At 37.8% G+C, this 24484-nt stretch overlaps 1 protein-coding gene and 2 pseudogenes across 1 annotated transcript; all 3 read right to left on the bottom strand.

The window, feature by feature from the left end:
• Positions 1–308: 308 nt before the first annotated feature.
• LOC127158880 (mast cell protease 1A-like) lies at positions 309–2236 on the bottom strand (annotated as a pseudogene).
• Positions 2237–3042: 806 nt separating this feature from the next.
• On the bottom strand, positions 3043–5748 carry LOC127158890 (E3 SUMO-protein ligase ZBED1-like). The gene is made up of 3 exons (XM_051101854.1): positions 4705–5748; positions 4126–4509; positions 3043–3878 (listed from the first exon to the last, which is right to left on the bottom strand). Exons 1-3 carry the CDS (start codon positions 5746–5748, stop codon positions 3417–3419), a joined length of 1890 nt encoding a protein of 629 aa, XP_050957811.1. The 3' UTR covers positions 3043–3416.
• Positions 5749–6516: 768 nt separating this feature from the next.
• LOC127158889 (granzyme G-like) lies at positions 6517–22133 on the bottom strand (annotated as a pseudogene).
• Positions 22134–24484: the final 2351 nt, after the last annotated feature.

Genomic DNA, 24484 nt, shown 5'->3' with positions numbered 1-24484 from the left:
CACATCCAACAACAAAACTATCTGCAATGGGCTCAATTCCCTTTAGACTTGCTAACAATTCATGCTGTTTTTCAATTTAAACACCTTGAGTGCCACTGATACACCGAATGGGAGCTTTAGCAACTTTTTTACTGCTTCAAGTTGTTCGATCTTGCATGAACTTCTTTCTTTTTCTGAAGATGTCAAACATAAAAAATAATATTTTGACTAAAATTAAACTGCAATAATAAGGACCACTTACACATATTGATGCTTGACACACAATTTGTTTACTGAACATTTAAAGAAATACTTAATCCTTTCTCATCACAAAAATTACTTAACATTTGCAATTATGGACTCAATCCATGGAAGATATGCTGAAATCTTTGTATAAACTTCAGGGTATTCACGACTATTGCACTCTTTTCTACCACCAAAGGAAGTGATGCCGACTGCAATGTCTCCACAAACCAAAGGACCTCCTGAATCCCCCTGTGAAGAAACACAGATCAACACATGACTGAGGTGATACTTCACAGTACTGATGGTCTCAAATTGATATTGTTTTTACATACACTACAGCTTCCTCCATGGCCATAGACACACATCATCTGTGAGGCTGAGTATTTGTCTGTCCATTTATTTTTACATTCTGTGTTACTCATGATCCTCACATCTGCTTCCATGAGACGTGTGCTCTTTTCCCCTTCAAGACTCAGCCTTCCCCAGCCAGCAACACTACATTCAGTACCTGGTTCGATGTCGGTTTTATTCTTCATTAATGATATCAAATTAACATTTTGACCTAGTTTGACTTTTTTTCCTTAGCTGTAAAAAAAACATTCAATAAATAAATGGATTTAATTACTTTCCATATTTAAACCACTGTTCATAAATACATTTTTAGGTGCCTAGTATATTTCCTACATTACCCTCAAAAGCATAATGTCATTCTTTAAAGATTTCTCAGTAAAGTTCGGATGCTGGTGGTAGCACTCCACTCCAATGCGGACAGATCCCTCATTCACATCTGTTAGGTGATGTACACCAACCACAACTGTCAGTATCTCATTGCTGTTGAAAGAAAGTCTTAGTGGTATAATGAACATTTTTCACAGTTTTATGTATCTTTTAGAATGGCACACTGAGTGTACTGATTTGATGACAAAGTTTTGTAATCCACATACTACTGTAATTTCTTCTAAAATCTAAGTTTAGAAAAAACAAAAGTCTTACTCAAAGCAATGTGCAGCAGTCAAGACAAACTCATCAGAAATGAGGAATCCACCACAGACATGTTCGTTGTTCTCCTGAATGGAAACCATGTAAGGTCTGGAGTGGGGTTTTGCTTCATGGCCGTTCACTATACTCACATCCACATGAGCTGAGAGAGAGATACAGTTAGTCGACTTATTCACCCTACAAAAAACACCTTAATAAGGCATCTCCTCACGAAAAAGAAGTTTATTAAAGTATGCTATTAGTATACTTTTTTTAAACTAAAAAAATAGGAAAGTATACTTTCAGTATGCTAAAAATGACATTTAAGTATACTTGATTTATACTTAAAAAAAGTCCAAGTATACTTGAGGTGTACTTGTGTTCTAAGGGGCGCTATTGCACATTTTTTGTACAGAATTTCCAAAACACAAGTGAAGAAGAAGATGCTTTCACTGTAATCTAACACAATCCTCAGACATAAAACAGCATCAAAATCAGAGATTTGTAAAACTGTGACGTTATATGGAATAAAATGTCGACCCATGAGGAGGTAATAACGACTGTCAAACTTTGGGGTGTTGATCAACTCTACATTTTGATTATCATGAAAAGTATTTTAGCTTTTTGTTCTAAATGTTGTTTGTTTATTTATATATTTTTTATTTATGTTACTTACCCACATTCAAGTCTTTATAAAAAAAAAGAATGCATGAAGCTAGAATACTTGCTACATAAAGTATACTAATATACTCGTATACTAGTATACTAATATAATAATATGCTAATATACTTGCTACATAAAGTATACTTAAAAATATACTTGAACTTTACTTAAGTATACTTAATAAAATAAACTTGAAATATACTTCTTTTTGGTAAGAGTCACCAAAAATGCAGAACATCTTGTGATTAATACACCTTTTTATGATTGATTAATATGCAGTTTAGTAAATCAGTCTCACCAGTGAAGGTCAGGTGTGGCAGCAGAGAGGCCAACAGGAGCAGAGAGATGATGGTCATGATGAAGACGATCAGTGAGCTCTCACTGACATAACACTTATAAATAGAGTTTAAAGGTGGGTGGAGACACAGAGTTTTCTTTTCTTTTCTTTTCTTTTCTTTCTTTTCTTTTCTTTTCTTTCTTTCTTTCTTTCTTTCTTTCTTTCTTTCTTTCTCAGTTTGTGGTATAAGCAACACAATGATGAGTCAGTATTGTTTTTGCTAATCCTTGTGGTTTAATTTTCAGGCCGCAGATGGTTGTTCTAGAAGTATTACACAGGTCAGTGTACATTTTGGTACTTGAACATTTTACAATTCATTACCATAAATATCAGGATATTAACAACATAATATGTTTATGAAACAGTTTATGAAACTGGTCCTTAAATTTGATTGGCTGAGAGCCTTTTTCAGGAGTGCAATATTCTAGTGACAACAGAACTCATTTTACTGTTTGTATCACTCCGCTTGCAGTATTTCTCACAGCGAGTGTTATGGTAGACACCTAAATCCACTATCGACACTCTTTCTCGATTTGCGTTTGAGTTTGATTTTTTCTCGTGGGGGTCAGAGCTCTTGAAGTGAAGGCAACAGGCTGTCCTTCTTGTATAAGACAACACCCAAGAGTCACTTTGTACTGTGACAGGCTTAGTAACATCATGATAGCACAACACAGGCATTGATGTGGCCAAGGACAACCAATATCAAGAGTGTCTTTAACAACTAAGTTTTCAGTGGCTTGCAAACACTCGATAAGTGGGACATTAGCTTGGCTAAATAATTTGCAAACCCTCTGAGATGCTGTACACCTTTTAACACCCGTAGGTACTAGGGGTGGGACGATACAGGTAACTCACGATTCAATTCTGTGGCGATATGTGGCCCACGATAATGATAATATCACGATTCGCGATATCTACAATATTCAATATATTGGAAGAAATTTCATCAACGATATATCACGATATATGTGACTGAAAAAGAAAAATAAGGAATAAGGAAATAATAAGGAAATCTGATGCATTTATTAATGCCAACATTTCCAACATTGTGCAAAGAAATATGCATTTGCATAATAACTCACTGCCTCCTGGTCTTAAATGTAAACACTGTACAGCTAGACATGAACATTAAAAAACAACATGAACATGATACTGAAACGTCAGTAGTAAGTTACTGTAAAGTGCTTTATGTTAACCTGGACAGTGGACACATCAAGGCATATTCTTCTTGAGGAACACTAACTGATCAGCATGCTCAGATGTAAGAGCACACCTCTGAGCAGAGATTATGTCACCGGTGGTAGAAAAGATTCTCTCTGATGGCACGCTAGTCCCTGGCACACACAGGTACCTCTGGGCCAGCTTGGCAAGGTGTGGGTACTTGCATGCCTCAGATTTCCACCAACCCAACGGCTCATCTGACAGTGGTAGAGGTGAGGATTCTTGATATTGCTGAACCTCCTTTTCAGCCTTGGAGTTAGGTGACGATGGGGTCAGGGAAGATCTGACATGCTGGAATGTTTGTCCAAGGAGGTTTGCAAGTGCGGATCTCCTTTTTTTTGGTGTGTGTGGTGGTCGGTCCTCATCACTGGTGTCATCAGCAGGACCACTCTCTTCAGTGCTTCCTCCCTCCTCTACATTACCATCAGACTGCATTCCCACATCTGCATTCCCCTGTAAGACAAAAAAGCATTTGGCACATTTTCATTGTTATTTTTGTCATTAATGAAATAACATGTTCATCACAACAAGAAATCATCAGCCCCTAATCATTTTAAAATTTAACACATCTTTGCACATGGTTAGATGTGTGGATGACATTTTTCTACCAGTAGTGCAAGAGTTGAAAGTTTAAAAGGTACAAATACAATGAGAATTTCAATGACCTAACTGCTGTTCAGTTTTTACAAGTTGTAATTACCATCAGGGCAGCAGCCTTGGACACCACCATGGCATACGTCTCCTGCACTTCTGAGGGCGACAAGAAGAGCATCGACTTAAACCTGGGGTCTAAGGCGGAGGCAACGTAGAGGAAGTTTTTCTCCTCTGCAGACATGTAGCGCTTTGATAGGTCTCCATGGATGGCACACTTTATGTCCTTGACGAGAGGGGCATCCTCAATTGTGCTGAGTGTGTCGCTCAGAAGTTGGGCGTGAAGAGGAGCAATGATGGAAACAGTTGGGCTTTTCTCCTCACACATGCTCTTTGTTGCTACCAGCATTGGATGGAGGGCTTTCACAACCTCTTCGGCATTCCTGATGTCTCCATCAGTCAGGGTAGAGATGTCAGTGGTATTCTTTCTGACCTTTAAAGAAAAAAGGAAAAGAACAGAATGAAGTCAAAACTTTATAATGCACATATTCCTTATTAATCCAGACCAAGAAGTCAGGAAAAAGCACTTTACACTAAGGAACAAAATATATATCATGTTAACAATAATATTTTATAACACATTACAGATATCCTATGCAATTCAGTAACAAAACAATAAACGCCTTACCTCTGGAGATAAGAGGGCAGCAGTAACAGCTGGCTGTTGCTCAAGAAACCGGCTGATCATCTCATAGGCACTGTTCCAGCGGACAACAACATCAGTTATCAGCTTGTGGTGCGGAAGGCCTAACATCTTCTGGTTCCTCTTCAGGGCCTCAGCTGCTGAGGTGCTCCTGTGGAAGAATGTGCAAATTCTCCTAATTCTCCCGAGCAGTCGAGCGACATTTGGCAGTTTGAGGGCACGCTGCACCGCGAGATTCAAAACATGAGCGAAACAGCGAATGTGCGGATATCCAGCAATCTCAACAGCTACGGACATATTCGCTGCGTTGTCAGTCACCACTGCTGGCTCTTTCTCGGTGAGCTTCCACTCGTCTGCAGCCTTCTTAAGCACCTCTGCCATGTGAGCACCAGTATGACTGTCATTCATAGCCCGAGTCTGAAGGACGTAGCTTTGGGCATCCCAGTTGTCGTCTATGAAGTGGGCAGTAATAGTTACGAAGGACTCGGTGGCCCTTGATGTCCAACCATCACAGGTTAATGCAACTCGTTTAGCAGACCGGAGCGCACCCTCCACTTTGGCTCTGGTATCTGCATACAATGCAGGGATGACTTTGTCTGTAAAGTGCCGACGACTCGGTATCTCGTATCTCGGTTCCAGTGTTGCCAACATTCTGCAAAATCCATCATTCTCGACCACGCTGTAAGGGCGAAGGTCCTTGCAAATAAATTCGGCGATGGACTTAGTGATACTCTCTGCCCTCGGCAAACCAAAGGGGAGCTTTGCTTTGAATGCAGTAGCGATTGTCGGCTGACTTGGTTTGCCCTCATTATCACCCGAGAGTAGTTCACCGTGATAGCGAACGAGGTGCATTTGCAGATTTGTAGTGTTGCTGTTGTATTTTATCTTTGCAAAGCAGTTCTTGCAGATTGCATAGTCTTTATCCAGTGCCTTTCCGTCGACTGTCTCATAAAACCCGAAGTGTCTCCACACTTTAGAGTGGAAACTAGCGGGTGGGTCTTTGATTTGTTTTTTATTATTTTCCGCCATTCTCTGCGCTTCTTCTCTGGTGTTGTTAGTTAACTTGTGTTCTTCACCGGCTGCTGTTTGCGCCACTTTACCCCTATTTACTCGAACAGCGCCCCCCGCAAACAGAATGGTAGATATTGGGTAGTGACAGTGACACTGACAACGGGTAAATTAATCATTTTGTGTTGTAATAAAATATCGATATTGGCTGTTAGTGTATCGATTATTTATTGCGACAGAGAACACAACAATATATTGCAATATCGATTTTTTTTCCCACCCCTAGTAGGTACCATATCCATGATAGCCCTTGGGTCAGTGGATAAAAGGATATGACTATGGAGCAATTTTTAAGAACCTACAGTAAGTTGTGGCTTGACCTCTCTGTAATGCTTCAGCAGGGCCTGAAGCTTTAAATCATGATCATTCTTCTCTTACTGGCCTGAGTCACCACATCCAATAACTAAAATATCTGCAATGGGCTCAATTCCCTTTAGACTTGCTAACAATTCATGCTGTTTTTCAATTTAAACACCTTGGGTGCCACTGATATACCGAATGGGAGCTTTAGCAACTTTTTACTGTTTCAAGTTGTTCAAACTTGCATGAATTTCTTTCTTTTTCTGAAGATGTCAAACATAAAAAATAATATTTTGACTAAAATGAAACTGCAGTAATAAGGACCACTTACACAAATTCATTACACATACACTCATCACAAAAATTACTTAACATTCACAAATCTTTGTATAAACTTCAGGCCGTTCATGACTATTGCAGGCTTTTCATTCAACAAAAGGAAGTGACGCCGACTGCAGTGTCTCCACAAACCAAAGGACCTCCTGAATCCCCCTGTGAAGAAACACAAATCAACACATTACTTAAAAACACATTACAGTTAAAACTCAGTAAACAAGTCTATTATCCCTTGTTAATTATGCTTTGTACATACTTCGCTGGATCCACCAAAGCCATATGTACATATCATCCTTGAGACTGACTAGTTCTTTCCCCATCTTTTTTCACATTCTGAGTTGTCCATTATATACACCTTCGTCTCCATTAGACGATCACTCGCTGAGCCATTAATCTGCAGGCTTCTCCAGCCAGCGACACTGCAGACAGAATCAGCTTTAATGTCTCACTCTTGTTTTGGTATGGAAATTTTCTTGACGTTCTTGTTTTTTTTTTTTTCTTTTTTTTTTTTTTTCTAGCTGTAATGCAATAACATTATAGTCAAGATACGGAATCATACCATTTGCTTGGTCTATTTTTTTTTTTTTTTAGCTGTAATTTAAAAAAATGTTCCTTATTAGCAGATTTAATCATCATCCATATGATTAAAGACAGTTTATATCATTTTCTCAGTTTAATATGAGGTTTATTTATTGTTTTAAAGTGCCTGCTTAAGCCTGTTTAACATATTATTTCTGGAACTGAAACAAGTGCAGATTTTTACCCTTAAAAGCATAAAATGTCATTCAAATGCATTTCATTGCTATAGTCTGGATGCTTGTGGCAGGACTTCACTCTGATGCCAACAGACTCCTTGTTCTCTTTTTTTCAGGGTATGTGCATTAACCACAGCTGTCAGTATCTCATGTCTGTTGAAAGAAAGTATTAGAAATAATAACATTCTACACAGTTTTATGTATTCTTTTAGAAATGACAAACCTTGTAAGCAATATACTACTATAATTTATTCTAAAAGCTCGATAATTAGTCAATTTTTGCATTTTAAACTAAAATCTTACTCAATTCGACAATGTGCAGCAGTCAAGACAAACTCGTCAGAAATGAGGAGGAATCCTGAATAGAAACTACATAAGGTCTGGAGTGGGGTTTTGCTTCCTTGCCGTTCACTATACCCACATTCACATGAGCTGAGAGAGATACAGTTAGTCATCTTATTCACCCTACAAGAAACACCTTACTAAGGCATCAGCAAAAATCCAGAAAATATGCTGACATCTTGGTTGTGATTAATACATCTTTTAGAGATTAATCAATATGCAGTTTAGTAAATCAGTCTCACCAGTGAAGGTCAGGTGTGGCAGCAAAGAGGTCAGCAGGAGCAGAGAGATGATGGTCATGATGAAGAAAATCAGTGAGCTCTCACTGACAAAACACTGTATAAATAGAGTTTAAAGGTGGCCGGAGACACAGAGTTTCCCCTAAATAAATCGTTCTTTTTTTCTTTCTTTCTTTCTTTCTTTCTCTCTCAATCCTTGTGGTCTCATTGTCAGACCACGGATGGTTTGGTCTTAAAGTATTAAGTAGGTCACCATACATTTTGGTACTTGAATACATTACAATTCATAACCATAAATATGACCCTGGACCACAAACCCAGTCATAAGTGTAAACTTTTCGAAATTCAAAAATTGAGATTTAGCTTTCCGCTGATGTATGGTTTGTTAGGAAAGGACAATATTTGGCCGAGATACAACTGTTTTAATATCTGGTTATCCAAATGAAGCTCATAGCAATGCATATTACTAATCAAAAATTACATTTTGATACATTAATGGTAGGAAATTTACAAAATGTCTTCATGGAACATGATCTTTACTTAATATCCTAATCATTTTTGGCATAAAATAAAAACCGATAAATCAGACCCATCCAATGTATTTTTGGCTATTGCTACAAATATACCTGTGCAACATAAGACTGGTTTTGTGGGCCAGGGTCACAAATATCATTAAATATGAATGGAAAGCCAACTTTACACAGGTGTTGTGTGTGTGTTTCCTTTTTTTCTGAATGCTGTACAAATCTATATTGTATCCTCGTTCAATAAAGCATACTGCACATGCATCAAGACACTAATGGTTTACAGGCAGCAGATAATTATGGTAACAGTAACAAAAAAAAAAGGACAGTAGAGGGACCTTGGTGTGATATTATGTATCTAATCCAATGAAATTCATACATTTTTAAACACTTAAGTGTCAGAAAGTCTCAAAATATTTTATGGCCACTGTACATTGATTAGTTTAGACATTTCACTTTAATTTTCATTCTGATTATCATGATTTTTATTATCAAGAATTTATTTGGCTTTTGTATTATTGTGTCAGAAGTCATTTTGGTTACTTGAATCTTTTCAGTAGCCTACTACTAGTTCATAGGGCTGCAATAATAAGGACCACTTCTGCATATTGATACTTAGTATATTGTTTAGTATATTGAACATTTGAATGATCACTTCAATAAATTTTGACAATCATTTAATGTTTGTAGTTCTGCATAAGATCCATTAAAGATATGCTAGTCTTCGATAAACCTCAGGTCTTTAATGACTATTGCAGACTTTTGTGTCACGAAAGGAATTGATACCATCTGCAGTGTTGAGCTACCCATAATTCTTCTTTTTTTTTTCCTTGTCAATTTGTGGTGTATAAGCAACACAGAGATAAGTAAATATCATTCCTGCTAATCTTAGAGGTTGCATTTTCAGGCCACAGATTGTTCTAGAAGAATTATACAGGTCAACGTACATTTTGGCACATGAACAATTCATTACCATAAATATCAGAATATTTTAAACTGAGCATCGCTGTCAACAAAGCATAGTAACTTACAACAAAGATATCACTTTTTTCAGCAAACATTAAAGCAAATGTTTTTGTTGAGCTGAAGAATGAATGCTGTATCACATGCAGGTAATCACACTCGTGTCCATTTCTCTCTCATAATACTCTACTACACATAATACACTGCTTTTTAAACAGTAAGACAATAATGAAGCAGCTCAATGTTCTTTTGTTACTAGTTTTAAAGTGATGTTTTCAAATTAGTAAAGGAGGCTTGGGCTTGTTGTGGTTTCCCTCTTTCCCATTGAAGAAATTAAGCTGAGTTTTCTATAGAGAACTGATCCTGCTTGGTCAGGGACAGCTTTTTATACTAGTCTTCTCACACAATCATGTCAACCTGAGTTATTGGGGGGTCCCTGGATTTTTCTATTATAATTTGAACCCGATGTTCTTCCTTATCATGGTCTCTTAGTGGACCTTTAAAATAACGTGAGACATAGCTCTGCTAGTGGAGCCCTAAAAAATAACCATATGGGCTTGTCTATTTTCCATACCATGGCCTCACCAGTGGCCCCTGCAATAACACAAGATGTGCTTGCCCAGCGAAATATAGGGTGGAACTATAGAACTATAATGGTAAAATAATTTGTACATGATTCCTTTGTATTTTAGTTAATAAAATCTTTCTCAGGCTCAGCTGTTAAACTGTCAAACCTAGATTTGAATCCCTGATGGAAGAAAGTAGTTCTGCACAAAAGAGGTTTTTAAAGACACTACATTGTTGTTTCTTTTGTATTTACACACTCGTACCGTCAAACTGTTGTATAAATGCAATAGCACACATCACACTCGTGAGATATGGCTGCATATCGGCATGCTGTGATTATCTACAGCACACAGCCTTGTGTCGACATACGTCTATAAAAAAAAAAGGATTGTGTATTTTAACTCAGCTTCTTTGATTGTCTTTGCTGTGGCAAACCATGTATAACCATGTGTCCAGACATGTTTGAGAACTTGAAAATGGAAGAGTTAAATAACATCTCACAGCAAGAACTGGCAAGTCTGGTGCAGAGAAGCCTGTAGAAGCCTATTTGAAGCAGCTGGTGCTGGTGGAGCAGTTTGTGCAGGTACTCATTATTCAGTTTCTGTTCATCAAATGTCTGTCAAACTTCAATGCATGGCTCATTTGTTGAAGTTAATGGCAAAACAAATATTTACACATTAAGAAATTTGCTGAAAAAAAATTAAAAGTGAGAGGATGTGTCTTTTTTTACTGAGTATACTGAGTATATAATCCATTTAGAAGTCCAATTTAGAAAGCTGGGAATGGTGAGTTGATGAAATTGCAGAGATGCCAACCCTGTTCCAAATAACATTTAGCTATTCTGCTTTAACAGATAATGAAATTGAAATGAAGTTCCAACCGAAGGTTCGGGAGGAGCCTAATCATTCAGTCCTGTCAATCATCATTACGAGCCTATATAAGCAGCTCTCGTTGCACCATCCGAGCCTCAGTTCTTCCGACATCCCTCTACCTCCCCTTCTCCTCCTCTATTTCTGTTATTCTCCCTCTAGGTAATATCGCAATGGGGGGTTGAACTCGGCGCTGAAGCCGAGCCTCAGGTTCGAGCCTCCATTAAGGACAGTAAGCCAAGTTCGTTTACCATTGCCCATCAGGACTGGATGGGCAGGCAAACTTGTGAATAACCAATTTATCCTACACTTATGTAATCACACATGTAATCTCTAAGGCACCATTAAACTTTTTAATAAAACTTTTCAAATTTAATAGGAGTCCAGGGAATTTCACATGAGGGCAAAAGATCCCCCCCACCTGGCCCCCAACCCCTAACACAACAGCATATGCCATTTGTGTTCAGGGAATATGCTCCAAAAGGAGACGAACTGTTGAATAAAATCATTATTTTTGTTTAGTAAGTGTTTGTCCTGCTCTTAAAAAAAAGTGAGTCTATAGATTTTTACCCTCAAAAGCATAATGTCATTCAGGTACGAAGGTATTATTGAACATTTAAATGATTACTTCATCAAATTTCAGGTTTGTAATTATGCAGCAGATCCATTAAAGATATGCCAAAGTCTTCGATAAACCTCAGGTCTTTAACAACTATTGCAGACTTTTGGGTCACCAAAGAAAGTGACAAGGAAGTAACACCATCTGCAGTGTTGAGCTGTTCTTGCTTGTCCTTGTGGTTTCATTTTTAGGCCACAGATTGTTAAAGAAGTATTACACAGGTCAACGTATTTTGGTACTTGAACATTTTACAGTTAATTACCATAAATATCAGTATGTTCTTTGCTTACAAAAGTATTCTTGTAGCTTCATAAAATTACAGTTGAACCCCTGTTGTCACATGAATTATTTACCAACCTCCTTGCTACGTTTCTTGACGTTGATCAGGTTAATTACATTGTTATTTATGGGAGGGTCAGAAAGCTGACAAAATGCATAAAAAATATCTTAATTTGTGTTCAGAAGACGAACAAAGCTTTTACGGGTTTGGAATTACATGGGAGTGTCACGAGGCGTGGATAACAGAGGACTCAAATGCAGAGGGTTAGATGCAGAGAGAGATTTATTCTCAAATGAGGACAGAACAAATAAAATGGTGAACCAAATAGCGAACAAGTCTCTGGGGTAATCCAGCTTCGGTCAACAGTGTAGTGCGGACTAGACAGGCTGAATACAGCCCAAGACCTGAGGAAACGCAGGACCAGCAACATAAGAGAAGCGTGAGGCAGAGAAGCAGTCCTTCTCTCTACAAGTCCTGCGGTACAGGTAAGAACAGAGGTAAGTGCAAAGCTAGAGCACAGAACATACAGAGCTCAGAACACAACTCACAATAAGGACTAGTCAGAGGAGAATATAAAGAGGAGTTAATGAGAGCCAGGTGGAGGAGAAGCAGCTCGTGATCTGCGCAGCCCCAGCCCCACATCAGCACTGATTGCACAGGTAACGAGCTGCCGAAAAAGACATGACAACACAAACAGCAGGATGAGCCAGGAAGGCAACCTGACCCGTGACAGGGGAAAGTGATTAATGACAAAATTTTCATTTTGAGGTGGAGTAACCCTTTAAGTTTAGACATTTTACTTTTTTCGGTATCATTATCAGGAATTTACTCAACTTTTGTACTATTGTGGCAGAAGTAATTTTGGTTACTTGAATCCTTTCTTAGTAAACTACTACTATTTTATAAGGCTGCAATGATAAGGACCACTTACACATATTGATGCTACATATTGAAGTATTTAAACAAATACTTCATACTTTTTCATAGCAAAAATCACGTGACATTTGCAATTTTGGAGTGGATCCATGGAAGATATGTTAAAATCTTTGTATACACTTCAGGAGATTCATGACTATTGCAGTCTTTTCCACCACCAAAGGAAGTGACACCAACTGCAGTGTCTCCACAAACCAAAAGACCTCCTGAATCCCCTTGAAGAAACACAGATTAACACATGACTGACACTTCTCACTACTGATGGTCTCAAATTAATGTTGTTTTTACATACTTCATAGCTTCCTCCATGGCCGTAGACACACATCATCTGTGAGGTTGAGTATTTTTGTCTTCCCATTTATTTTTCCATTCTGTTTTATTCATGATCTTCACATCTGCTTCCATGAGACATGTGCTCTTTTCCCCACTGTAACTCAGTCTTCCCCAGCTGACGACACTGCAGACAGAATAAGGTTTGATGTCTCCCTTTTGTGTTGGTATTGAAATTATCTTGACAATCTCATTTTGTTTGGCTTCTTTCTCTAGCTGTAATACAAAGAACATAACATTACTGTTAAAAGACAGACTGACTAATCATTTAATAAGAGTAATTTGAACTACTGTTACCCACAAAAGCAAAATGTCATTCAGCATAGTGCATCTTTTAATGCTCCACAATGCTCCACAACCCCAGTCACTACACATGGCTGCAGATGCTTGTTTGTTAGTGGAAGAGACATCTTCAGTCTCTGTGACATTAACCTTTGGGTAGGGCTGTGGACTATGTATTCATCTGAGGTGTTTCTCCAATGAAGGGTGGGTTCTGTCCTGCATGACTTTGCAGAGAAAGTTCTTGTCCATCTTGATAGTCAACTCAGCCTTTCCATTTGACTTACAGTGTCTTGGTGAAGAAGTGATTTGCTGACCTGTTCTGGCTGACCATGTTGAGCAAACTGAGCCTTGCAGTGTTTAATGATAGTTTCTGCAGATAAATAAGCAAGCAGTTCAATCTCCCAAGTTCAATCTGAGAAGTGGTCCACGATTAGAAGTTAGTCTCCTTTTGCAGATGACTAAAAAAGGACATTCTGACAATCTGCCGTGGCCTGCTGGTGATGTCATGAGACAGCATGGTTTCCTTCTGTTGATTGTGGGCTGCAAATTCATTACAAGTTGAACAAGTACTCAGAAAGTCTTCTGCTTGCATACCAGGCCAAAAGTGTTTTTGGTTGATGAGTTGTACGTCTTCCTACTCTTTCTGCAGATGACATATGGCATGCCACTGGTAAACTGCTTCCTTGCCTCTACAGTCAGCAGCTGCTCTACTTAACATGTCACTGATGAACATTTTAGGCCCCAGCTTGTAGACAACCTTAAGGTTGTAGTGTTGAAGTATCATGAACATGCTTTGAAGCTGCTTGGGTGACCTGAGAAGTGGCCAGTCTCTGCTGTTACCAACTCTTGGCTGTAATGCTGAAATCTTTGGCAAGTGAAAACAATACTGAGACATTCTTTCTCAATTTAAGTTTGAGTTAGAATTTTCTCATGGGGGTCAAAGCTCTTGAAACAAAGACAACAGGCTGTCCTTCTTGTACAAGACAACACCCAAGACCACTTTGGTTAGAGTCACTTTGTACTGTGACAGGTGTAGTAACATCATGATAGCACAACACAGGCATCGATGTGGCCAAGGACAGCCAATGCCAAGTGTGTCGAGCAAGTGTGCAGTGGCTTGCAAACACTCAACAAGTGGGACATGAGCTTGGCTAAATAATTAGCAAACCTGATGAGATGCTGTATACCTCTGTAGCACCTTTAGGTACAATGTCCATGATAGCCCTCACTTTTTCTGGGTCAGTGGAGCAATTTTTAAAAGCTACTGTAAGTTGTGGCTTGACCTCTCTGTGATTCTCCAACAGGGCCTGAAGTTTAAAATCATGATCATTCTTCTCATGCTGGCCTGAGTCACCACATCCAACAACAAAAATTCACCTGCAATGGGCTCAATATCCTTTAGACCTGCTAACAGTTCATGCTGTTTCCATTTGAACACCTCAGGTGCAATGGATACACCAAATGGGAGCTCTAGCCACTGTTTACTACCTCAAGTTGTTCAAACCTGCCTGAATTTCTTTCTTTTTTTGAAGATGTTAAACATAAAAAAGATATTTTGAGTAACATGGAGCTGCAGCAATAAGGACAACTTGCACATATTGATGCTTAACACAAACTTTATTTATTGAATATTTATGAACAAATACAATATTCTTTCTCATCATAAAAAGTTTAACATTTGCAATTATGGAGTGTATCCATGGAACATATGCTGAAATCTTTGAATAAACTTCAGGCCATGAACATGAGCTGAGCAAGAGATAGGATTATAGGTCATCTTCTTCTGTACATACCAAATAAATATTCTTAACAAATCAGCATAATGAGCTTTAATATAATATGTCTCACCAGTGAAAGTCAAGTGTGGTAGCAGAGAGGCCAGCAGGCGCAGAGAGATGATGGTGATGTTTAAAGTAGACAGTGAGCTATTACTGACAAAACTCTGTATACTTGCGCATATGATCTGCTCCATATCATTGTCTCTTTGGGCCAGAGCAGAGGTGTGTGTGTGCGCTGCGGCTTTGTGACACAAAGCAAAACTTTGTGTTTGCTGTGTTGCAGACTTTTGTGTCACCAAAGAAAAGCGATAGCATCTGCAGTGTTGAGCTGCCCATAATTCTTCCTTTTTTTTCTTGCCAATTTGTGGTGTATAAGCAACACAGAGATAAGTAAATATCATTCTTGCTCATCTTAGTGGTCGCATTTTCAGGCCACAGATTGTTCTAGAAGTATTACACAGGTCAACGTACATTTTAGTACTTGAACATTTTACAACTCGTATATATATTAGGGCTGTCAGTTTAATATTTTAACTTAATTAGTTATGAAAAATGCGATCAAAATATTTTAACACAGTTAATGAACTGTCCCCGCCCCCAGACCTGTACGTCATCTTATATTTCATATAGTTGACTGTTGACAAATATGATGCAGGGCAACAACTCCACAAATGTAGTTATGCCCTAAAATTAAAGGAAGGAAACGGAAAAAATGACTGTAACAGTAAATCTGCTGCTTTATGAAAAAGGACAGTGATTGCAACGAGTCATATCACAAAGTAAATTACATTTCCAAACGTGTCATTCATAGCGTGAGCACTTTCAAATTCAAATGCATCGGAAATTGTGAATCTGTATTAAATAATAAATACAAACGACAAAGCCAAATTTTAAAGTTGTTTATTTTCACTGAGCTGCTCTCGCCATTGTGTTGTTTCAAGCTGAAAAGCATAATTTTGCACTTCATTTTCGATCCGTTTTCCACTCCGGTCTGACAGCAGATATGGAAGTTCATATCACAGCAAGCGTTCACCATCCTAATGTGTTTTTAAATGTACAATATAAATTTTAACATCTACCTCCACCCAGTCTAGACTGTAGTGTCCATGTCCGAAAGTCTCAGAATGCCGTGCGTTGCTGACGTCACGTTCCCATTCTCTGTTGATGTCTTATGATTTAGAATGTATGCCAAACTGACATCTTGCAGATGTCTGTCAGATGTTTCTCCACAGCAGATGATTCTGATTGACTGAGAGCCTTTTTCAGGAGTGCAACAGAACTCCAATTGTTTCACAATTTGTATCACTGCTTGCAGTTGCTATATCACAGTGAGTATTAAGGTGGACGCCCAAATCTACTGTAATTTTGTAAATAATGCTGTAGTGTTACAGAATGTAGTTTTAAGGGTTTTTAGGTGAAAATGTAGTTGTTTTGTGTTCAAATCAGGGGCAAGGCCAGAAATGTTTAAGTGGGTGGGCCTACATAAAACCAGGTGGGCAATGTGTAGCGTATAAAAACTGCATATCAAACTGCTAAGAGTACAGCACAAATATTCAATGTACAACACTTCTAAAGCACTGATTAACATTAATTTTAAATTTAACATCTACTAATACATTATTAAAATTAAAAATCATCAGTTAACATTCATACATGAGCTAACAAGGGAGATTAAACGAAGAGTGTAGAAATGAGTGCACCTGCAAATATGCGGTTTGTTGTGGAGAATAGTATCTAGCACAGCATTTATGTGTTTCTTTCCACAAAGGATGCATCTATTTAGCAGATGAAACACTGTATATTTGCTGATGTGATGGTCCATCACCCGGTGGTCTGGTTTCATTTGTAGGCACTCCGGATTCAGTGCTAACATTTTTTCATTTCATATGGGATATTCAATTATTTTCTAAAAACTGACACATTTCCCTTATGTCGTAAACATAATTGTGGGTGAAACTAACTGAAACTGACGAATCGTAATTTTTACAAACATAAATGAATAAATTGTTAATTGACCATGAAAACTCACATTAAATGTATTTTAAAGTAAATATATGAAGTTATAGTGAAACTATACATGTATTATTATTATTATTATTATTATTATTATAATTATATATTGCATTTTCTTGTAGGAAAAAAACATCATATGCTGGTTAGGTAGGGTAGTTGTTTAGTCTTCAGATATGCAGTTTGTTAATAAAAATAGCATCTGTTTGAAAATTAGCTTTAATGTTTTCGAAGATGTGAGCTCCAGGACATCAGTGGCTGTTCAGCGCTGACTCTGATGTCTCATGAGATATAGTTTTAATTTCGGGTAAATCTAACATGCAGTCTTTGGTCTCCTTAATCTATTATTTGTTCCAGAGCAAATAGATTTGGCTGAGGGCAAAATCTTATCACTTTACATTTTTGTAACTTCAGTGCTGTATATCAGAGCACTGCCTGTACTTTTGACTGAAATACCTAGCAACTTTTATGATGGCTGTTGTTGTTTATTAAATATTATTATTCGATAAATAATATTTTATATAAATAATAGTGGTATTTAATAATAGTATCTAGTATTGAGAAACAGTGTGTCCGCAATGGTGATTTTAGTTATTATTCCACCATCAGATGGCGACAAGGACTGTTTTTACGAGTCAACAATAAAGACTTCTGTACTTTCAACAACTGCTTGTAAGATGCAGCCAACAAATGTACTGAGCAGCGCTGTCAACAAAGCATAGTAACTTACGACAAAGATATCACTTTTCTCAGCGAATATTAAAACAAATGTTTTATTGTGAATATGAGATTGAGCTGAAAAAGTAATACTGTATTATTATTCAGGTAATCACACTCGTGTCCATTTCTCTCTCATAATACTCTACTACACATAATACGCTGCTTTTTAAACAGTAAGACAATAATGAAGTAACTCAATATTCTTTTGTTACTAGTTTTAAAGTGATGTTTTTGAATTAGTAAAGGAGGCTTGGGCTCAGCTGTTAAACTGTCAAACTTAGATTTAAATCCATGACGGAAGGAAGTAGTTCTGCACAAAAGACGCTGTAAGAAAAAGTGAAGAGGACGTAGAAGATCTTGATGAAGATGTTTATTGCAGCATAGCAGTGGCAAAGTGCATGTTGTACCTTGGGTTCAACGGAGTCGGAATGGACCCAGAACATTCCTTAGCTCAAACCTTTTATACAGTTAAAGTTTACTACCCTTAATGTAAATGAAGTTGCTCCTTTCGTAGAAGCTGTGGTCTGTCTGAGATGGTTCTGAGATTAAACATAATGAATCTGGGTCGAGGCAGACTATAATTTCTTACAACGTTTTTAAAGACAATCCATTGTTGTTTCTTATGTATTTACACACTCGTACCATCAAACTGTTGTATAAATGCAATAGCACACATCACACTCGTGAGATATGGCTGCATATCGGCATGCTGTGATTACCTACGGCACACAGCCTTGTGCCGATATACATCTATAAAAAAAAGGATTGTGTATTTTAAGTCAGCTTCTTTGCAATGGCAAACCACATATAAGCATGTGTCTCTCCAGACATGTTTGAGAACTTGAAAATGGAAGAGTGGAGTAACATCTCACAGCAAGAACTGGCAAGTCTGGTGCAGTCAATGGGGATGAGATTCACTGTAGTAGCCTGTTTGAAGCAGCTGGTGCTGGTGGAGCAGTTTGTTCAGGTGCTCATTATTCAATTTCTGTTCATCAAATGTCTGTCAAACTTCAATGCATGGCTCAGTTAATGGTAATACAAATATTTACACATTAAGAAATTAGCTGAAAAAAAAAAAATAAAAGTGGGAGGACGTATCTTTTTAGCTGAGTATACTGAGTATATAATCCATTTAGAAGTCCGATTTAGAAAGCTGGGCATGGTGACCTCTAGTGGTGAGTTTACGGAATTGCAGAGATGCCAACCCTGTTCCAAATAACATTTAGCTATTCTGCTTTAATAGATAATGAAATTGAATAACCAATTTATCCTACACTTATATAATCACACATATAATCTCTAAGGCACCATAAAACTTTTTAAATAAAACTTTTTTTTCAATTTAATAGGAGTCCAGGGAATTTCACATGGGTCACCAAAGAAAGTGACAAGGAAGCAACACCATCTGCAGTGTTGAGCTGTTCTTGCTAGTTCTTGTGGTCTCATTTTCAGGCCACAGATTGTTAAAAAAGTATTACACAGGTCAACGTACATTTTAGTACTTGTACATTTTACAATTCATTACCATAAATATCAGTCTATTTCCATGAAAAAAAAAAAAACTACATAACACACACACACACACACACACACACACACACATATATATATATATATTTATTGTTCAAATAGCAAAAGAAAAACTACATGATAGTGTTTTCATGACTTTTAATCAAAGGAAGAAAACTGAACAAGACTGATATCGCAGTCAGAAGAGAGAACAATGTCAAATTTACCGTCCCTCCCATAGACGCAGCATTAAAAACACCCTCGCTTAGCGTTAACTAGTTTTGTTGTAACTTGATGAAAATGTGGGATAATACAAAGTATAGTGTTATAAATGTACATACATATTTTAAAAAATTTAAATATAAAAAACTTTAAAGGATTTATGATGATGATGACTGATGAAACGCGTCATGACAGGCTTGTGAAAAGGGTCCATTACATTGCTGTCTATGGGAGTGTCAGAAAGCTGACAAAATGCATAAAAAATATCTTAATTTGTGTTCAGAAGACGAATAAAGCTTTTACGGGTTTGGAACGACATGGGGGAAGTGATTAATGACAAAATTTTCATTTTGAGGTGGAGTAACCCTTTAAGTTGAGACTTTTTACTTTTCTCAGTATCTTTATCAGGAATTTACTCGACTTTTGTATTATTGTGGCAGAAGTAATTTTGGTTACCTGAATCCTTTCTTAGTAAACTACTACTATTTTATAAGGCTGCAACGACAGGGACCACTTTCACATATTGATGCTACATAGTTTTATTTATTGAGCATTTAAACAAATACTTCATCCTTTTTAATTGCAAAAATCACTTAACATTTGCAATTTTGGAGTGTATCCATGAAAGATATGCTAAAATCTTTGTATACACTTCAGGTGATTCATGACTATTGCACAATAATTGCAATATCACTTTTCCACCACCAACTGCAGTGTCTCCACAAACCAAAGGACCTCCTGAATCCCCGTTAAGGAACACAGATCAACACATGACTGACACTTCTCACTACTGATGGTCTCAAATTGATGTTGTTTTTACCTACTTCACAGCTTCCTCCATGGCCGTAGACACACATCATCTGTGAGGTTGAGTATTTTTGTCTTCCCATTTATTTGTGCAATCTGTGTTATTCATGATCTTCACATCTGCTTCCATAAGGCGTTTGCTCTTTTCCCCATTGTAACTCAGTCTTCCCCAGCCGACGACACTGCAGACAGAATCAGGTTTGATGTCTCCCTCTTGTGTCAAAATCTCATTTTGTTTGGCTTCTTTCTCTAGCTGTAATACAAAGAACATAACATTTTTTTTAAAAGACAGGCTGACTAATCATTTAATAAGAGTAATTTGAACTACTGTTACCCTCAAAAGCAAAATGTAATTCAGCATAGTGCGTCTTTTAAAGATTGGATGCTTGTGGATGCTCCACAACCCTAGTCACTACACATGGCTGCAGATGCTTGTTTGTTACTGGAAGAGACTCCCTGCGACATTAACCTTTGGGTAGGGCTGTGGACTATGTATTTATCTGAGGTGTTTCTCCAATGAAGGGTGGGTTCTGTCCTGCATGACTTTGCAGAGAAAGTTCTTGTCCATCTTGATAGTCAACTCAGCCTTTCCATTTGACTTACGGTATCTTGGTGAGGAAATGATTTGCTGACCTGTTCTGGCTGACCAAGTTGAGCAAACTGAGCCTTGCAGTGCTTGATGACTGTTTCTGCAGATAAATAAGGAAGCAGTTCAATCTCCCAAGTTCAGTCTGAGAAGTGGTCCACGATTAGAAGATAGTCCCCTTCTGCAGGTGACTAAAAAAAGTCCATGCTGACAATCTATCGTGTCCTGCTGGTAATGTCATGAGAGAGCATGGTTTCCTTCTGCTAATTGTGGGCTGCAAATTCATTGCAAGTTGAACAAGTACTCAGAAAGTCTTCTGCTTTCATACCAGGCCAAATGTATTCTTGGTTGATGAGTTATACATCTTCCTACTCTTTCTGCAGATGACATATTGCACACCACTGGTAAACTGCTTCCTTGCCTCCACAGTCAGCAGCTGCCCTACTTAACATATTACTGATGAACATTTTAGGCCCCAGCTTGTAGACAATCTTGAGGTTGTAGTGTTAAAGTGTCATGAACATGCTTGGGTGCACTGAGAAGTGGTTTTCTAAAGATAGAAATCAAGAGTTTGTGGTCAGTCTCTGCTGTTACCAACTCTTTGCTGTAATGCTGAGATCTTCACATCTGCTTCGTGAGCTATTTTTCCCTTTAAGACTCAGTCTTCCCCAACCGATGACACTGCAGACAGAATAAGGTTTGATGTCTCTCTCTTGTGTTGGTATGGAAATTATCTTGACAATCTTGTTTTGTTCGACTTTTTTCTGTAGCTGTAATACAATAATATTTTTGTTGTTAAATGACAGGCTGACTAATCATTTAATAAGAGTATCTGAACTAATGTTACCCTCAAAAGCGTAATGTAATTTCTGGAAAGTGCGATGGTTAAAATCTGGATGCTCGTGGTAAGACTTCACTCTGATGCGGTCAGAACCCCTCCTTCTTTTTTTTTTTTTTTCAAGTCATGCATGCCAACCACAGCTGTTAGATTCTCATTTCTCTGTAAAAAAAAAAGTCTTAGTGTAATAAACAAAAATGTTTAAACTATGATATAATGATTTTAACTTTTCATTGCAGTTGGGACTAAATTTGAAGTCACATTATCATGCAATGTGCAACAGTCATAGCAAATCTATCAGAAATGAGGAATCCTCCACAGACATGTTTACAGCCGTCTGGAGTGGGGTTTTGCTCTAGTGCTGTTCACTATACCCACATCCGATGAGCTGAGTGAGATAGGGTTATAAGTAATTTTCTTCTGCACATACCAATTAAATATTCCTAACAAATCAGCATAATGTGCTTTGATATAATAAATCTCACCAGTGAAGGTCAGGTAGCAGAGAGGCCAGCAGGAGCAGAGAGATGATGGTCATGTTCAAAAACTCTGTATAAAAAAAAATAAAAAAAAATAGAGGAGACACTGAGTTGCCTGTAGGTGTTTTTTCTCATGCTGTAAGATCAATAACACTGATGCTTCATGTGGTTATATGAAACCACAATATACAAGATGCATGTAGCTCTGGCTCTATTTTCTGTATCTCAGTGTCAGAATACGGAAATTGCTATACTATTGAGAAGGTATTTTAACATTTACAAATTGGTCCATTCATGTGCCACAATCTCATCCATATCACTATAAAATATAGCTTCCTGTGTAGTATTCAAATGGGTCCAGTGCATTTTGTGATCTATGATGACTCGTTCATATAATCTGCTCTGTACCTTTGTGTCTTTGGGACGAACCTGAGTGTGTGTACGTGCTGTGGTGGTTCATGTGACACAAAGCGAAACCAAACTTCATTTGCCCCAACAGAAAGCATATTTACATAGTCTGAATCGTTCTCTATCCTCTATATAGTGCACTACGTGCCATTCAACATATAGATAATGAAAATGTTTCAAACAACTGACCAATTTCAGTCTATTTATAGTGTAGGGAGCGAGACACTTCTGATTCTAGAGAGCATTTAATTGGACAGAAAGTTTGTTGAGATGATGAACAGTGCAGTGTGATGTAAAATCGTTGATCCATACTGGTGGAGGCTAGAGTGGTGCATTTCCCAAAAGTGTTGTTAGCCAAATATGGTCACAAGTTCTGTCGTTACCAGCATAGTTCAACAATTTGCCATTTTGATATTCCCAAACAGTGTCACGAATTTATGGGTTTTAGAACTACAGCTCTATAGTTCCTTGTTAGGAAAACATATGGGCTCAATAAATTTTGGTCTTGGGGACGATAAGCAAGCTAACATGCAGTACAATCTATATCTTCTATTCTGTCTAAATATAAATGCATTTTACTCTATGTAAAATGGGGGAGGGGGCAGCAGATCATAGATGCCATTCTTCTGACGATGCACTGAGTACATCGGGTGTTATGGGAAGTGTTCCCAGTTCCGGTTGACCTAATTAATGCAGACTAACAATCCTTTAACAGATTTGAATTATAGAAATATGTTGATGTGTTATGTGTAAGCCAGGTTAAAGAGATGGGTCTTTAATCTAGATTTAAACTGACAGAGTGTGTCTGCGTCCTGAAAAGTGTTGGGTAGATTGTTCCAGAGTTTGGGCGCTAAATAAAAAAAATGATCTGCCGCCCGCGGTTGATTTTGATATTCTAGGTATTATCAAATTGCCAGAGTTTTGAGAGCGTTGCGGACGTGAGGAACTATAATGTAATAAGAGCTCACTCAGGTACTGAGGAGCTAAACTATTTAGGGCTTTATAAGTAATTAGCAAGATTTTAAAATCTATACGATGTTTAATAGGGAGCCGATGCAGTGTTGACAGAACCGGGCTAATATGGTCATACTTTCTGGTTCTAGTAAGAACACTAGCTGCTACATTTTGGACCAGCTGGAGTTTGTTTATTAAGCATGCAGAACAACCACCCAGTAAAGCATTACAATAATGTAATCTTGAGGTCATAAACGCATGAATTAACGTTTCGGCATTTGACATTGAAAGCGTAGGTCGTAATTTAGATATATTTTTGAAATGGAAAAATGCAGTTTCGCAAATGCTAGAAATGTGGTTTTTGAAGGAAAGATTGCCATCAAATAGCACACCTAGGTTCCTAACTGATGACAAAGAATTGACAGAACAGCCATCAAGTATTAGACAGCGTTTTAGGTTATTACACGCAGAGGTTTTAGGTACAATAATTAGCACCTCCATTTTTTCAGAATTTAGCAGCAAGAAATTACTAGTCATCCAGTTTTTTTATCTCAGCTACACAATCCGTTAGTTTTTCAAATTGTTATGTTTCGCCAGGCTGCAAAGAAATATAGAGCCGAATATCATCAGCATAACAGTGAAAGCTAACATGTTTCCTGATGAGGGTAACTGCAGACAGAATTCAGCATAGTGCATCTTTTAAAGTCTGGATGCTTGTGGATGCTCCACAACCCCAGTCACTACACATGGCTGCAGATGCTTGTTTGTTAGTGGAAGAGACATCTTCAGTCTCTGCAACATTAACCTTTGGGTAGGGCTGTTGTCTATGTATTCAGCTGAGGCGTTTCTCCAATGAAGGATTGCTTTTCAAGGGTGGGTTCTGTCATGCATGACTTTGCAGAGAAGGTTCTTATCAATCTTGATAGTCAACTCATCCTTTCCATTTGACTTACAGTGTCTTGGTGAGGAAATGATTTGCTGACCTGTTCTGGCTGACCAAGTTGAGCAAACTGAGCCTTGCAGTGCTTGATGACTGTTTCTGCA

This window comes from Labeo rohita, unplaced genomic scaffold, assembly GCF_022985175.1.
Source record: "Labeo rohita strain BAU-BD-2019 unplaced genomic scaffold, IGBB_LRoh.1.0 scaffold_176, whole genome shotgun sequence".
NCBI classification, from domain to species: Eukaryota; Metazoa; Chordata; class Actinopteri; order Cypriniformes; family Cyprinidae; genus Labeo; species Labeo rohita.
The sequence above is the reverse complement of the archived record's forward strand: the minus strand, read 5'-3'. Positions and strand labels throughout refer to the sequence as shown.

Coding starts and splice junctions, on each gene's coding strand:
- LOC127158890 (XM_051101854.1), bottom strand. CDS start 5,748: ATGGCGGAAAATAATAAAAAACAAATCAAAGACCCACCCGCTAGTTTC. Junction 4,510..4,704: donor CTGCCCTCTTATCTCCAGAG/GTAAGGCGTTTA, acceptor TTTTCTTTAAAG/GTCAGAAAGAATACCACTGA. Junction 3,879..4,125: donor CCAAGGCTGCTGCCCTGATG/GTAATTACAACT, acceptor TTTGTCTTACAG/GGGAATGCAGATGTGGGAAT.